This window comes from Pelophylax lessonae, assembly GCF_965119305.1.
Source record: "Pelophylax lessonae genome assembly, chromosome: 1".
NCBI classification, from domain to species: domain Eukaryota; kingdom Metazoa; phylum Chordata; class Amphibia; order Anura; family Ranidae; genus Pelophylax; species Pelophylax lessonae.
The window spans coordinates 456,829,431-456,843,062 of record NC_138768.1 but is presented as its reverse complement, the minus strand read 5'-3'; the positions used below and the strand labels follow the sequence as shown (position 1 = coordinate 456,843,062).

At 49.7% G+C, this 13,632-nt stretch overlaps 1 protein-coding gene across 2 annotated transcripts in view; it reads left to right on the top strand.

The window, feature by feature from the left end:
• Positions 1-13,632, top strand: part of CPAMD8 (C3 and PZP like alpha-2-macroglobulin domain containing 8) — a 472,168-nt gene that overhangs the window by 360,124 nt on the left and 98,412 nt on the right. For both annotated transcript variants that reach the window (XM_082260961.1, XM_082260960.1), the window contains one exon: positions 3,272-3,346. In XM_082260961.1, the coding sequence (XP_082117087.1) occupies positions 3,272-3,346 (75 nt within the window). The remainder of the gene's footprint in view (positions 1-3,271; positions 3,347-13,632) is intronic.

Sequence of the window (13,632 nt, the reverse complement as noted above, 5' to 3'; positions counted from 1 at the left end):
GGTTCACATTCCGGGGGTGGAGAACTGACAGGCGGACTATCTGAGTCGCCAGACCCTGGATCAGGGGGAATGGTCTCTCCACCCGGCTGTCTTCCAGATGTTGTGCGCGAAGTGGGGTCTTCCAGATGTGGACCTGTTCGCGTCACGTCTCAACAACAAGGTGAGGAGGTTCGTGGCACGGACGCGCGACCCTCGGGCAGACGCGTCGGTCGCGTTAGTGGCCCCGTGGCATCAGTACAGACTGATGTATGCGTTTCCACCGATCCAGTTGCTGTCCAGGTTCCTTCGCAGGTTTCAATCGGAACGCAACACGGTGATTCTTGTGGCACCGGACTGGCCTCGCCGGTCCTGGTACGCAGACCTCGTGAATCTGGCGGTCGACGCCCCGTGGCGTCTGCCTCTTCGAGACGATCTACTGTCTCAAGGACCGATATACCATCCTGCTTTACAGTCGCTGGCTTTGACGGCCTGGCTGTTGAAACCGAGGTCCTGAAGGAGAGGGGTCTCTCTCCGGAGGTCGTTCATACTTTAATCAACGCGAGGAAGTCTTCCTCTGGGAAGGTTTACTACCGTACTTGGAAGGCCTATTTTGCCTGGTGTGAGTCCAGGGGGTTTTCACCCCGCACGTACTCGGTGTCCCGTGTGCTGTCTTTCCTTCAAGCGGGTGTTGATCAGCGCTTGGCGCTGGCTACGATAAAGGGTCAGGTGTCTGCTCTGGCCGTTCTGTTTCAACGTCCCGTGGCATCCAACCTTTTGGTTGGCACCTTTATTCAGGGTGTGCGGCATCTGGTTCCTCCTAGGAGGGATCCTCTGCCCCCTTGGGACTTGAATCTCGTGCTATCTGTGTTACAACGTGCTCCTTTTGAACAGATCAGGGAGATCTCGTTGTCTATGTTATCCAAAAAGGTCGCCTTTTTGGTGGCGATCACTTCGGCTCGCAGAGTGTCGGAACTGGCGGCTTTGTCCTGCAAGTCTCCGTACTTGGTTATTCATTTGGATAAGGTGGTCTTGCGACCTAATCCTTCTTTTCTTCCGAAACGTGTTTCGGAATTCCATCTTAATGAGGACATTGTCTTGCCTTCGTTGTGCACGAAGCCTAAACATCCACAGGAGGTGAGATTGCACTCTTTGGATGTTGTTCGGGCGATCAGGGTTTACCTTCGATCGACTGAGTCTTTTCGTAAAACGGACTCCTTGTTTGTTCTTCCAGAGGGTCCTCGGAAGGGCATGGCGGCTTCGGCCTCTACCATCGCTAAATGGATCAGACAGACCATTGAACAGGCCTATGCCTTGCAGGGGAAGGTTCCCCCTGTGCCTGTGAAGGCGCACTCTACTAGATCTCTGAGTACGTCTTGGGCCTGTCGTCATGGGGCTTCTGTAGCCCAGGTGTGTAAGGCGGCGACTTGGTCGACCGTGCACACTTTCACAAAATTCTACAAAGTAGATGTTCGGGCATCGGCGGATGCTTCCTTTGGCCGCAAGGTTCTTAGTGCGGCTGTTCCCTAGGGTCCCTTGTTGGGGACTCCTGGCTGTTGGGATAAGTTTTGTATCCCCTGGTTTTTGCCTTTTCCTGGGTTGTTGCTCCTGTTGAGCACTTGTTTTTTGCTGTTGCCCAGCTGGTTTCCTTCCTTTGGTAAGGTTCCTTTCTTGATGTGGAAACTGCGTTGCCTCTCGGCGCGGATGTGTTTCCCACCCCTCATGTTTGCACTGCTTTGGGACGTCCCCATATGTGACGAATATGAAGAGGCGGCGACTGTCGGAGGACGTAAGAGAAAACGGAATTTTTGTAAAATCTTACCTGTAAAATTCCTTTCTCTGAGTCCTCCGACAGTCGCCGCCCCCGCCCCTCTTTTGGGGTTTGGTTGTATACTCTACTGCTATTCCACTAAAACTGAGATATGGTTGCAGGAAGTAGGAGGGTATTGACTGAGGGGACCACCCCTTGAGGGTGGGATATGTTGGATATGTTAAAAGCTTTATTAACATATTCTGTTGCCTAGCTACTCCTTCGGAGCAAAGTCTAATACCCCATATGTGACGAATATGAAGAGGCGGCGACTGTCGGAGGACTCAGAGAAAGGAATTTTACAGGTAAGATTTTACAAAAATTCCGTTTTTGTTGACCACATATTGCTGTTTGGTCTGGATTACCCATTTTCAAGTAACTGGTTGTTCCACCTGTTTTAGTATAATGCTGATGGGTTCTCACAGTCTGGTGCTGAATAAAGTTTAGTGTTTTCTTGGTATTGTCTTTACCTTTGACAGTAGCTACTGGATCTGGAACACCAGGTTAATCTTATGGGGTCTCCGCCTGGGGGCAGTAGTTCCTGTGTCCTGCTAACGTTTCTGACTTTGGTCCTTCAGGTACTTGGGTCTCTCAGTGACTTTTCCCCACTCCTCAGTTAGACTGCTTTTGGACATAACAACTGTTTCTAAAATCCTGTGCTCCTCAATGAAAAATTAACAAAATTAGATTTTTTTCTGTTTCTGTCTGTTCTGCTGTTTCTGTTCTTTTGCGCCTATTGAGGGACATAGATCCTACTTCTCTATGTGTTGTTACTCTTACCCCTAGGACTTTCTCAAAAACTGAGGCATGCTGGGCAGAGGAGGAGTTATACAGGGCTGGTGTTAGGAGAATATCTGTAGTGAGTAGAGACCAATGGCCGATAACGTCAGACTAAGCACAGTTCTCAGTTCTGTAAGGGAATGAATTGTCTTAACCGTTAGACCAGTGATAAGTGTCGGGTCTACAAGCCAAGGTCGGTGCAGGAGAAGAGTTTCGTAGTTGGGGTCACAAGCCAAGGTCGATGCAGGAGAAGAGTTTCGTAGTCGGGATCACAAGCCAAGATCAATTCCAAGTAGCAATAGAGGTAGCTCGAGGCAGCAGGCAGGATAAGAACCATAATAATCTGGAAACAGGAGGTGCAGAGACTTGGCTTATATCTGGAAGTTCATGGGAGGAGCAAAGATTTCAAGGTTCAACAGAAATCAAGACACAAGGCAGGGTTGTCCAGTGGATCACGCAGGGTGCTGTCCATCATCTCAGCTTAGCGAGAATAGTAATTGCCAGACACAGAATAGGTCCCAGGTTCAAGTACAGGCCCTGACAGCTGGTTTAGGTTTTATTTGCTTGATAACCTCCTGTGAATGACAGTATAACCCTACTGTTTCTGAATTTCTGTGTCCCTCAATGTACTGAAAAATGTGTAAAAAAATGTTATAGCAAATGCAAACATCTTATTATTGCCTATTGTACCTTATCTCCTTGCAGTTGCTCCTCAACAAACAGATTGGTCTTAAACGCTATGAGGTTGAAGGAAGAAAAGTTCTGTTCTATTTTGATGAGGTAAGTGTCCTGCAATACAACACCCAGATGCATATGTTTATATATATATATTATATATAGATTGGTATTTTGCTACCTTAACCACTTTACCACCGGAGGATTTTGCTGTCTTCCGTCCAGGCCACTTTTTGCGATTCGGCGCTGTGCGAATTCAACTGACAATTACGCGGTCGTGCGACGCCGTACCCAAATGAAATTTACGTCCTTTTTTTCCCACAAACAGAGCTTTCTTTTGGTGGTATTTGATCACCTGTGCGATTTTTACTTTTTGCGCTATAAACAAAAAAAGAGCGTTTATTTTGAAAAAATAACAATATTTTTAACATTTTTTTATATGAAATTCCCCCCAAAAAAGATGTAAAAACCAATTTTTTAAAAAAATTTTGGCCAATTTGTTTTCTGCCACCTATGTTTGGTAAAAAAAAATCGCAATAAGCGTATTTTGATTGGTTTGCGCAAAAGTTATTGCGTTTACTAACAAAGGGAAAGATTTCTGTCATTTTTGGTGTTTTTTTTTTTTTTTTAACGCGTAATGGCGGCGATCTGCGATTTTTTTTGTGGGACTGCGACATTGCGGCGGACAGATCGGACCCTTGACTGACATTTTTGACACTTTTGGGGGTACCAGTGACATTACTGCAGTAATCAGTGCTATATATATGCACTGTTACTGTAAAAATGACACTGGCAGGGAAGGGGTTAATTTTATTGGAGAGGGAGGGGTTAATGTATGCCTGGTGCTTACTGACGTGTAGGGGGGGAGGTGACTGAGTGAGTCATGGACAGATCGGATGTCCAGCTATGCTGAACACTCCGATCTGTCACTCCCTGTCACTATGGAGATCCGCCCGCTTGTGTTTACACAGGCGGGCGGATCTCCACACTAGATCCCCGGCGATCGGGGGAGAGCAGCGGCGATCGCCGCTGCTCCTCCCCTGGCCCGACTCCCGCTGTGAATGAAAACAGCGGGAGCGAGCCTCCGGCGGCGCACAAGCGCCGCCCAGAAGGGGGAGTGTCTGACGACGTTAATACTACGTCGTCAGACGATAACGAACCACTTTGCCGCAGTAGTACTACTGTACTCAGACGGCAAGTGGTTAAAGTGGTTCTAAATTTTAAACATTTTGCACATGGCTGCATTCCCTGCATTAAGGTAAAAAAACATTTAGCTATCTGTTACCCACCCCTAAACTCCTAAACATTTACCTGTCTCCTAAGATCGTTTCAGCACTGTGCCCAGCTGCAGGTCTTCTCCCTGCACTTCCTGCTCTCACAGGAGACTCCGGCAGCCATTAGCTCCTGCTGCTCACAGTCAAATCCTGTGAGGAGGGTGGGGGGGGTATGACTGAGCTGTGCTGAGTGTTAATGGATGTACACAGCCGGGCTCAAGGGCATGCCTGCATGATTCCCCCCTTAGCACATGGCTTGCTATGGGGCACTCAAAAGGTAAAGATGTGGACAGTGCTGGCGGGTGATTGCTAAAGAGGTAAGGCCCGACATGTGCAAAATTCTTGCACGGAGCAGGAAGTATCACTTTAACATCAGTTTTATGCTTTTATCACAAATTTAAAAAGTTTTTTCTCTTACGTCCTCCGACAGTCGCCGCCCACTCATACAGTCTTCACCAATGGGATATTGACTTCCTCTCCTTAGGAGTAGCTAGGCAAAAGACTTGTTAAAACAAAAGCATTACCATAGACACACCCATGGGGGCTGTCCCACTGGTCCAATACCCCTCCTGCAATAGCCATCCCAACTCAGTTTGTCTTCTGCCTAGTTCAGGAGTAGGCAGAAGACAAACTGAGTTGGGATGGCTATCTCAGCCTTCTTCTTCTATTTTATGCTTTTATTTTCTGAAAATGTAATTTCTCTTACGTCCTCCGACAGTCGCCGCCTCTTCATATTCGTCACATATGGGGTATTAGACTTTGCTCCGAAGGAGTAGCTAGGCAACAGAATATGTTAACATTAAAGCTTTTAACATATCCCACCCTCAAGGGGTGGTCCCCTCAGTCAATACCCTCCTACTTCCTGCAACCATATCTCAGTTTTTAATGTCTAGCTTGTCAGGATTGGCACTTTTGTTCAGGGTGTGCGGCATCTGGTTCCTCCTAGGAGGGATCCTTTGCCCCCTTGGGACTTGAATCTCGTTCTGTCTGTGTTGCAACGTGCTCCTTTTGAACAGATCAGGGAGATCTCGTTGTCTATGTTGTCCAAAAAGGTCGCCTTTTTGGTGGCGATCACTTCGGCTCGCAAAGTGTCGGAGCTGGCAGCTTTGTCCTGCAAGTCTCCGTATCTGGTTGTTCATTTGGATAAGGTGGTCTTGCGAACTTATCCTTCTTTCCTTCCGAAACGAGTTTCGGAATTCCATCTTAATGAGGATATTGTCTTTCCTTCGCTGTGCGCGAAGCCTTAACATCCAAAGGAGGTGAGATTACATTCTCTGGATGTTGTTCGGGCGATAAGGGTTTACCTTAAATCGACTGAGTCTTTTCGAAAGACGGATTCCTTGTTTGTTCTTCCAGAGGGTCCTCGGAAGGGCATGGCGGCGTCGGCCTCTACCATCGCAAAATGGATCAGGCAGACCATTGAACAGGCCTATGCTTTGCAGGGGAAGGTTCCCCCTGTGCCTGTGAAGGCGCACTCTACTAGATCTCTGAGTACGTCTTGGGCCTGTCGTCATGGGGCTTCTGTAGCCCAGGTGTGTAAGGCAGCGACTTGGTCGACCGTGCACACTTTCACAAAATTCTACAAAGTAGATGTTCAGGCATCTGCGGATGCTTCCTTTGGCCGCAAGGTTCTTAGTGCGGCGTTGCCCTATGGTCCCTTGTGGGGACCACTGGCTGTTGGGATAAGTTTTTTATCCCCTGGTTATTTGTCTTTTCCTGGGTTGTTGCTCCTGTTGAGCACTTGTTTTTTCCTGTAGCCCAGCTGGTTTCCTTCCTTTGGTAAGGTTCCTTTCTTTGATGCGGAGACTGCGTTGCCTTTTCGGCGCGGATGCGTTTCCCACCCCTCATGTTTGCACTGCTTTGGGACGTCCCCATATGTGACGAATATGAAGAGGCGGCAACTGTCGGAGGACGTAAGAGAAAACAAAATTTTTGTAAAATCTTACCTGTAAAATTCCTTTCTCTGAGTCCTCCGTCAGTCGCCGCCCCCGACCCTCTTTTGGGGTTTGGTTGTATACTCTACTGCTATTCCACTAAAACTGAGATATGGTTGCAGGAAGTAGGAGGGTATTGACTGAGGGGACCACCCCTTGAGGGTGGGATATGTTAAAAGCTTTAATGTTAACATATTCTGTTGCCTAGCTACTCCTTCGGAGCAAAGTCTAATACCCCATATGTGACGAATATGAAGAGGCGGCGACTGTCGGAGGACTCAGAGAAAGGAATTTTACAGGTAAGATTTTACAAAAATTCCGTTTTTTTCTTTGCATTGCTAGCTGTTTATTTTGTCAGCGTTAGTCGGATCTTCGGATGAAGATGGAGTTTGCGGAGCTGGGAATCGGACTGGTCGTCCTGGTTATCCAGGACAGAGGATCAGATGGAATCCCAGCCCGCCATTGAGCGTTTAATAGGCTATGTGTTCGCCCTGGCCTCACAAACGACCTGTCTCTGTCCTCAGGGATGCAGCCTCTGACGTGGCTACCTCACCGGACACATGCACGGTTCGTCCGTGCACCCCTGGTGTCCTGCGTTTTTGGCTGACAAAACTCCACTGCCATCTGAGGGTGGGCGGTTTTCCGTGTATTATGAGGCACCCCACGCCATCGGGTACAGGTAAGTACACTCTGTGTAGGGCCTCTGTCTGGGGTCAGCAGTCCTGTGTGTCTGTGGTGTCCCCTATGTCTGTGCGTTTTTGGGCTCCCTGATCCTGATCCCTGCGGGGGGTTTTCTATCACAGCCTGCGCTGTGTGGGGTTTGGGGGATCCCTCTCCTGTGTCACTAAGGTGCTTGGAGGTACAGACTAGTGTGGCGACTGCTGCGGGGTTAAAAACCGCCAGGCCGTCATTTTAGGTGTGGGCAGCATGTATAGCATTGTGCACTGGCTTCACTGTGGGCGCTTGTATAGCATTGTGTGTAGTGTATTTTGGCGCCTTACGATGCCATTTTGTGTGTGGCAATGATCGTTCCGAGCACATGTCGGCGGCCATTTTGCCGAAGCCTCCCATTTACTTTGCATAGGCATCCATGTTTCCTTAGCCTGCAGCCTCTGTTCAGTCTCTGCGTGACATCACTTCCTTCCTTTTTCTCAGGAGCGACTATAGGAGCTGGTAATACACTTCTGAGGGCTCTGTCCTGCTCTCCTTTCTTTTCCACCATTGTGCAATCTTCCTGGCTCGGTTTGTCCCTGGGGGGGGTCTGTGTTCCACAGTGCAGTGTAGCGGTGTGCTGCGGGGTCCGCGGCGCTCTTAAAGGGCCAGTGCTTCAAAAAAAAACTTTTTTGTTTGCAATGGAATCTCAGGACAGCAAATTCCCTCCAGCCTTGGTAGGGGATTCAAGTTACATAGTTACATAGTTAGTGAGGTTGAAAAAAGACACAAGTCCATCCAGTTCAACCCATGATGCGTGTGTGTTTGCTTTTAACCGTACATTGTGTACCCCTGTATGTTGTGGTCTTTAAGGTGTACATCTAATAGTTTTTTGAAACTATCTATGCTCCCCGCTGATACGACTGCTTGTGGAAGAGAATTCCACATCCTTACCGCTCTTACAGTGAAGAACCCCTTACGCACTTTAAGGTTAAACCGCCTTTCCTCAAGTTTTAGTGAGTGGCCACGTGTCTTATTGTATTCCCTTTCTCTGAATAGTTTGTTCCTTATGCTAGGGTCGCCAGTACAGTATTTGTACATTGATATCATATCCCCCCTCAATCGTCTCTTCTCCAGAGAGAATAGGTTCAGTGCTTGTAGTCTTTCCTCATAGCCGATGTCCCCCATTCCCCTAATTATTTTTGTTGCCCTCCTCTGGACTTTCTTCAGTTCCAGCACATCCTTCCTGCGGACCGGTGCCCAGAACTGGACAGCATACTCCAGATGTGGCCGGACCAGAGTCTTGTAGAGCGGGAGAATAATCTCTTTATTTCTGGAGTGAATCCCCCTTTTTATACATCCCAGTATTCTGTTGGCTTTGCTTGCGGCGGCTTGGCATTGCATGCCACTGCCAAGCCTGTTGTCTACCAGTACCCCCAAGTCCTTTTCCATCCTAGACTCACCCAGAGGTTCACCCCCTAGTGAATAGCTTGCTTTCTGGTTTCTGGCACCCAAGTGCATTACTTTACATTTTTCTACATTAAACCTCATCTGCCATGTGGTTGCCCACCCCGTTATTTTGTTCAGGTCTGCTTGCAAGATTTCCACATCCTGCATAGAAGATATTGGCATGCCTAATTTAGTATCATCTGCAAATACTGAGATTGTACTAGATATCCCCTCCTCTAGATCATTTATGAATAAATTAAACAGGATTGGTCCCAGGACAGAACCCTGGGGGACCCCACTTTCCACACCCGCCCAATCCGAGTACTCCCCATTAATCACCACCCTCTGGACTCTCCCCTGGAGCCAGGTCTCTATCCAGGTACTCACCTTATGATCCATACCTACCTTCCTTAGTTTGTACAGTAAGCGTTTGTGAGGAACGGTGTCAAAGGCCTTTGCGAAGTCCAGATACACCACATCCACAGGCTTACCTTTATCTAGGTGGCAGCTCACTTCATCGTAGAAGGTTAACAGATTGGTTTGGCACGAACGATTTTTCATGAATCCATGCTGATTTCTACTTATAATACCAGAAGTTCTTCTGAATCCTCTACTCTGACTAATTTGGCTGCTGTAGTGGCGACTTTGGTGTCCAAAATGGATGTGCTGATGTCTGAACGTGCTGCTAGAAAAAGGCCTAGGATTTATTTTTCTTCTGATTCTGAATGTGACATGGTTGCTGTGGGTAGCGTGCCCCTTTCAGGGTCTCGCTCTTCTCAGGACCCGCAAGAGTCTGAGGGGGAGGCGGAGGTTACAGGGGTGGATGATTCCCCCCCTGGGACGCCGGAGGAACGCGCGGCTATGGATGCGCTGATTTCTGCCATTAAAGAAACACTACATTTTGAGGATGAGCCCAATCCTCCGGGCATTGTGTCATCTTTTGGTACACACAGGACCCGTAAGACGGCGCAGGTTTTTCCCTACCCCGCTGAGTTTCATCACACTGTGAATGAACAATGGCACAATTTAAAACACACCTTCACGGTGCCTAAGAGGTTTCAACTTCTCTACCTGTTTGCGTCTACTACGGTTGCACGCTGGTGTGTGGCTCCTCAAGTGGATCACACTGTAGCCAGATTGAACAAGGCTACACTGGTTCCTACCGAGGATTCTCCGGTATTTAGGGATCCTACGGATAGGAGGCTGGAATCGCTTGCCCGCCACACCTATGTGGTGGCGGATTCCATGCTCAGGCCTATTTTCACCTCTGTCATGGCGGCTCAGGCTGTGGCGGACTGGACCAAGGTGCTCAGACGCACACTCGTAGCTGATTCTGCTCCACCCACTACCGTGGAGATGGCGGACCAGATTTATCAAGGGGTCATGTATTTGTGCGATGCAGCCTTAAATGAGGCCCTTTTGGCTGCGCGCCTGTCCAGTGTCGCGGTGCTTAACCGTCGGCTGATATGGTTGAAGAGCTGGTCGGCTGACCAGAAATCTAGAAAGGCGGTGGCTGACATTCCCTATGCGGGTTTTTTTTGGGGAATCCCTGAATGAATTAGTTAAGGGAGTCACTGGGGGCAAGAGCACTCTGCTGCCCCAGAATCCTAAGGGCAATTTTTTCCGCGGCAAGCGGGGTCCTGCCTTTAAACCTAATCAGGGTTCCTTTTGTGCCTTCAAGTCGCACTACAAGGGGAAACCCTTTAAGGGCCAGGGTGGCTAGAGAAAGCCCTGGGCCGGCAAACAAAAATCCGCCCAAGCTGGTGCGGCAGCTCAGTCCGCTTCTGCCTGAAGGGGCGCCCTCACCCATTTCAGGGGTGGGGGGACGTTTGCGCGGTTTCCTCCAACCTTGGCTACTCCGAGTTCAGGACAAGTGGGTTCAGGAAATCATTCGATCAGGGTACAAGATCGAATTTCTTTCACGGCCGGCGGACAGATTCTTTCCCTCAAATCTTCATTTGATCCCAGGGCGGTTACAAGACCTGCATCAAGCGGTGCAAGATCTCCTCGCTCAGGGGGTAATTGTCCTGGTGCCTCATCGGGACAAATTTCGGGGATTTTACCAAAATCTGTTCACTGTGCCCAGAAAGGAGGGCAAAGTGCGTCCGATTCTGGACTTGACAGCTCTGAACTACTTTGTGCGCGTTCGAAAGTTCTGCATGGAATTCCTGGCCTCTATCGACCTGAAGGATGCGTATCTACACATCCCCATATTCTAGGGTCATCAGAGGTACACTATCAGTTCGTGGCGTTACCTTTCGGTCTCGCTTCGGCTCCAAGGGTCTTTACCAAAGTGTTGGCGCCTGTTCTGGGACTGCTGCGGGCACAGGGCATTGCGGTCTTGGGTTATCTGGACGATCTCCTGTTAAGATCGAGTGCCAGTCAGAGCCTGCTGCGCAATCTGTCCACTACGGTCCAGACGCTCCAGGAGTTCGGTTGGACGATCAACGTTCAGAAGTCGACCCTGTCTCCTTCAGTTCGTCTCCCGTATTTGGGAATGGTTCTGGACTCTGCTCAAGCGAAGGTGTTCCTACCGGAGGACAAACTCCGGACTCTGCAATCCGAGGTCAGGTCCCTCAGGGACAACGAATCCTCATCACTCAGGACCTGTATGCGGTTCCTAGGGTTGATGGTGTCTGCCTTCGAGGCGATACCATTTGCACAGTTTCACACGCGGTCTCTCCAAGCGGAGATCCTGGCCAGGTGGGACAGACTACCTCAGTCCTTGGACGTGAGAGTGTCTCTGAGCCGCCAAACCAGAACGGATCTCTTGTGGTGGCTTCAGTCCCCAGCTGTGTCGGAAGGAAAATCCTTCCAGCCGTTACTATGGACGGTGATTACCACGGATGCCAGCCTATCAGGTTGGGGTGGCATCCTTGGCAACCTGTCTGCCCAGGGCACTTGGTCGGAGGAGGAATCCTCCCTTCTGATCAACATTTTGGAATTGAGAGCGATCAGGCTGTGCCTGCTCCATTGGTCGAATCGTCTTCAGGGCCGTCCTGTGCGGGTGCAGATGGACAATACCACTGCGGTGGCATACATCAACCACCAAGGGGGCACCAGGAGTGCCCGGGCGGCCCAGGAAGTGACCTGTATTCTGTCTTGGGCCGAGACTCATGTCCCAGTGATCTCGGCAGTTCACATTCCGGATGTGGAGAATTGGCAGGCCGATTATCTGAGCCGCCAGACCCTGGACAAGGGGAAATGGTCCCTGCACCCGGAGGTGTTTCAGATGCTGTGTGCGAAGTGGGGATCCCCGGATGTGGATCTGTTCGCGTCTCGGCTAAACCACAAGGTGGAAAGGTTCGTGGCAAGAACGCTGGTGGTGCCTTGGCATCAGTATCGTCTGATCTATGCCTTTCCTCCGATTCAGTTGTTGTCCAAGTTCCTTCGCAGGTTGACCTCGGAACAAACACTGGGGATTCTGGTGGCGCCTGACTGGCCCCGTCAGTCCTGGTACGCGGACATCGTTCACCTGGCCGTCGAGCCTCCATGGCGGCTTCCAATGCGGGAAGATCTTCTGTCTCAGGGACCGATCTTCCATCCTGCTTTACAGTCGCTGGCTTTAACGGCATGGCTGTTGAAAGCCAGGTCCTGAGAGACAGGGGTCTCTCCTCAGAGGTCATTCCTACCTTAATCAAGGCTAGAAAAGCTTTGTCTGGTAAGATTTATTACCGAACTTGGAAAGCTTATTTTGCCTGGTGTGAGTCCAGGGTCTTCTCTCCTCGTTCATACTCGGTGGCGAGACTATTGGCTTTCCTCCAATTGGGTGTAGACCAGCGCCTTGCGTTGGCTACGATTAAGGGTCAGGTTTCTGCACTGGCTGTTCTTTTTCAGTGCCCTGTGGCGTCTAATTCTTTGGTTCGCACCTTCATTCAAGGTGTGCATCACTTGGCCCCTCCTAGAAGGGAGCCTCTGCCTCCATGGGACTTGAACTTGGTTCTGTCCGTGTTACAACGTTCCCCGTTTGAAAAATCAGGGAAATTTACTTATCTCTGCTATCTAAAAAGGTTGCCTTTCTGGTGGCGATCACTTCTGCTCGCAGAGTGTCGGAGTTGGCGGCCTTGTCCTGCCGCTCCCCTTACCTGGTGGTTCATAGGGATAAGGTGGTCTTGCGACCAAACCCGTCCTTTCTTCCAAAGGTGGTTTCGGATTTCCACCTCAATGAGGACATTGTCTTACCTTCGCCCTGTGCGAATCCTAAGCATCCCAAGGAGATTGTTTTGCATTCTTTGGATGTTGTCAGGGCGATCAGGGTTTACCTGTCGTCGACTGAATCCTTTCGTAAATTGGATTCCCTCTTTGTCCTTCCTGAGGGACCTCGGAAGGGTATGGCTGTGTCTGCGGCGACCATTGCAAAATGGATCAGACAGACAATTGTTCAGGCCTATTCGTTGAGGGAAAGGGTACCACCCTTCCCTGTCAAGGCGCACTCTACTAGGTCGGTAAGTGCGTCCTGGGCTTTCCGGCATCTGGCCTCGGTGGCCCAGGTGTGCAAGGCTGCGACTTGGTCGTCAGTGCACACCTTCTCCAAATTCTACAAAATTGATGTTCTGGCATCAGCTGATGCCTCCTTTGGCCGCAAAGTTCTCTGTGCGGCAGTTCAGTAGGGGACCCAGATTTTATTGCGGGTCCCTGGCTGTTGGGGTTGTTTACCCCTTGGTTATTTGCTTTCCTGGGTTGTTGCTCCTGTTGAGCCTTTTTTGTTACCCAGAAGGTTCCCTTGCTGTTCTTGTAAGGTTCCTTTCTCTGATATGGGTACTGCGTTGCCTTTTCTGATGGTTGCGTTTCCCACCCCTCATGTCTACACTGCTTTGGGACATCCCCATTGGTAAAGACTGTATGAGTGGGCGGCGACTGTCGGAGAACGTAAGAGAAAACTGAATTTTTGTAAAATCTTACCGTAAAATTCCTTTCTCTGATTCCCCCGACAGTCGCCGCCCCCGCCCCTCTTTTGTTTTTTTTTGTACATTTCACTGCTTGATACCAAACTGAGTTGGGATGGCTATTGCAGGAGGGGTATTGGACCAGTGGGACAGCCCCCATGGGTGTGTCTATGGTAATGCTTTTGTTTTAACAAGTC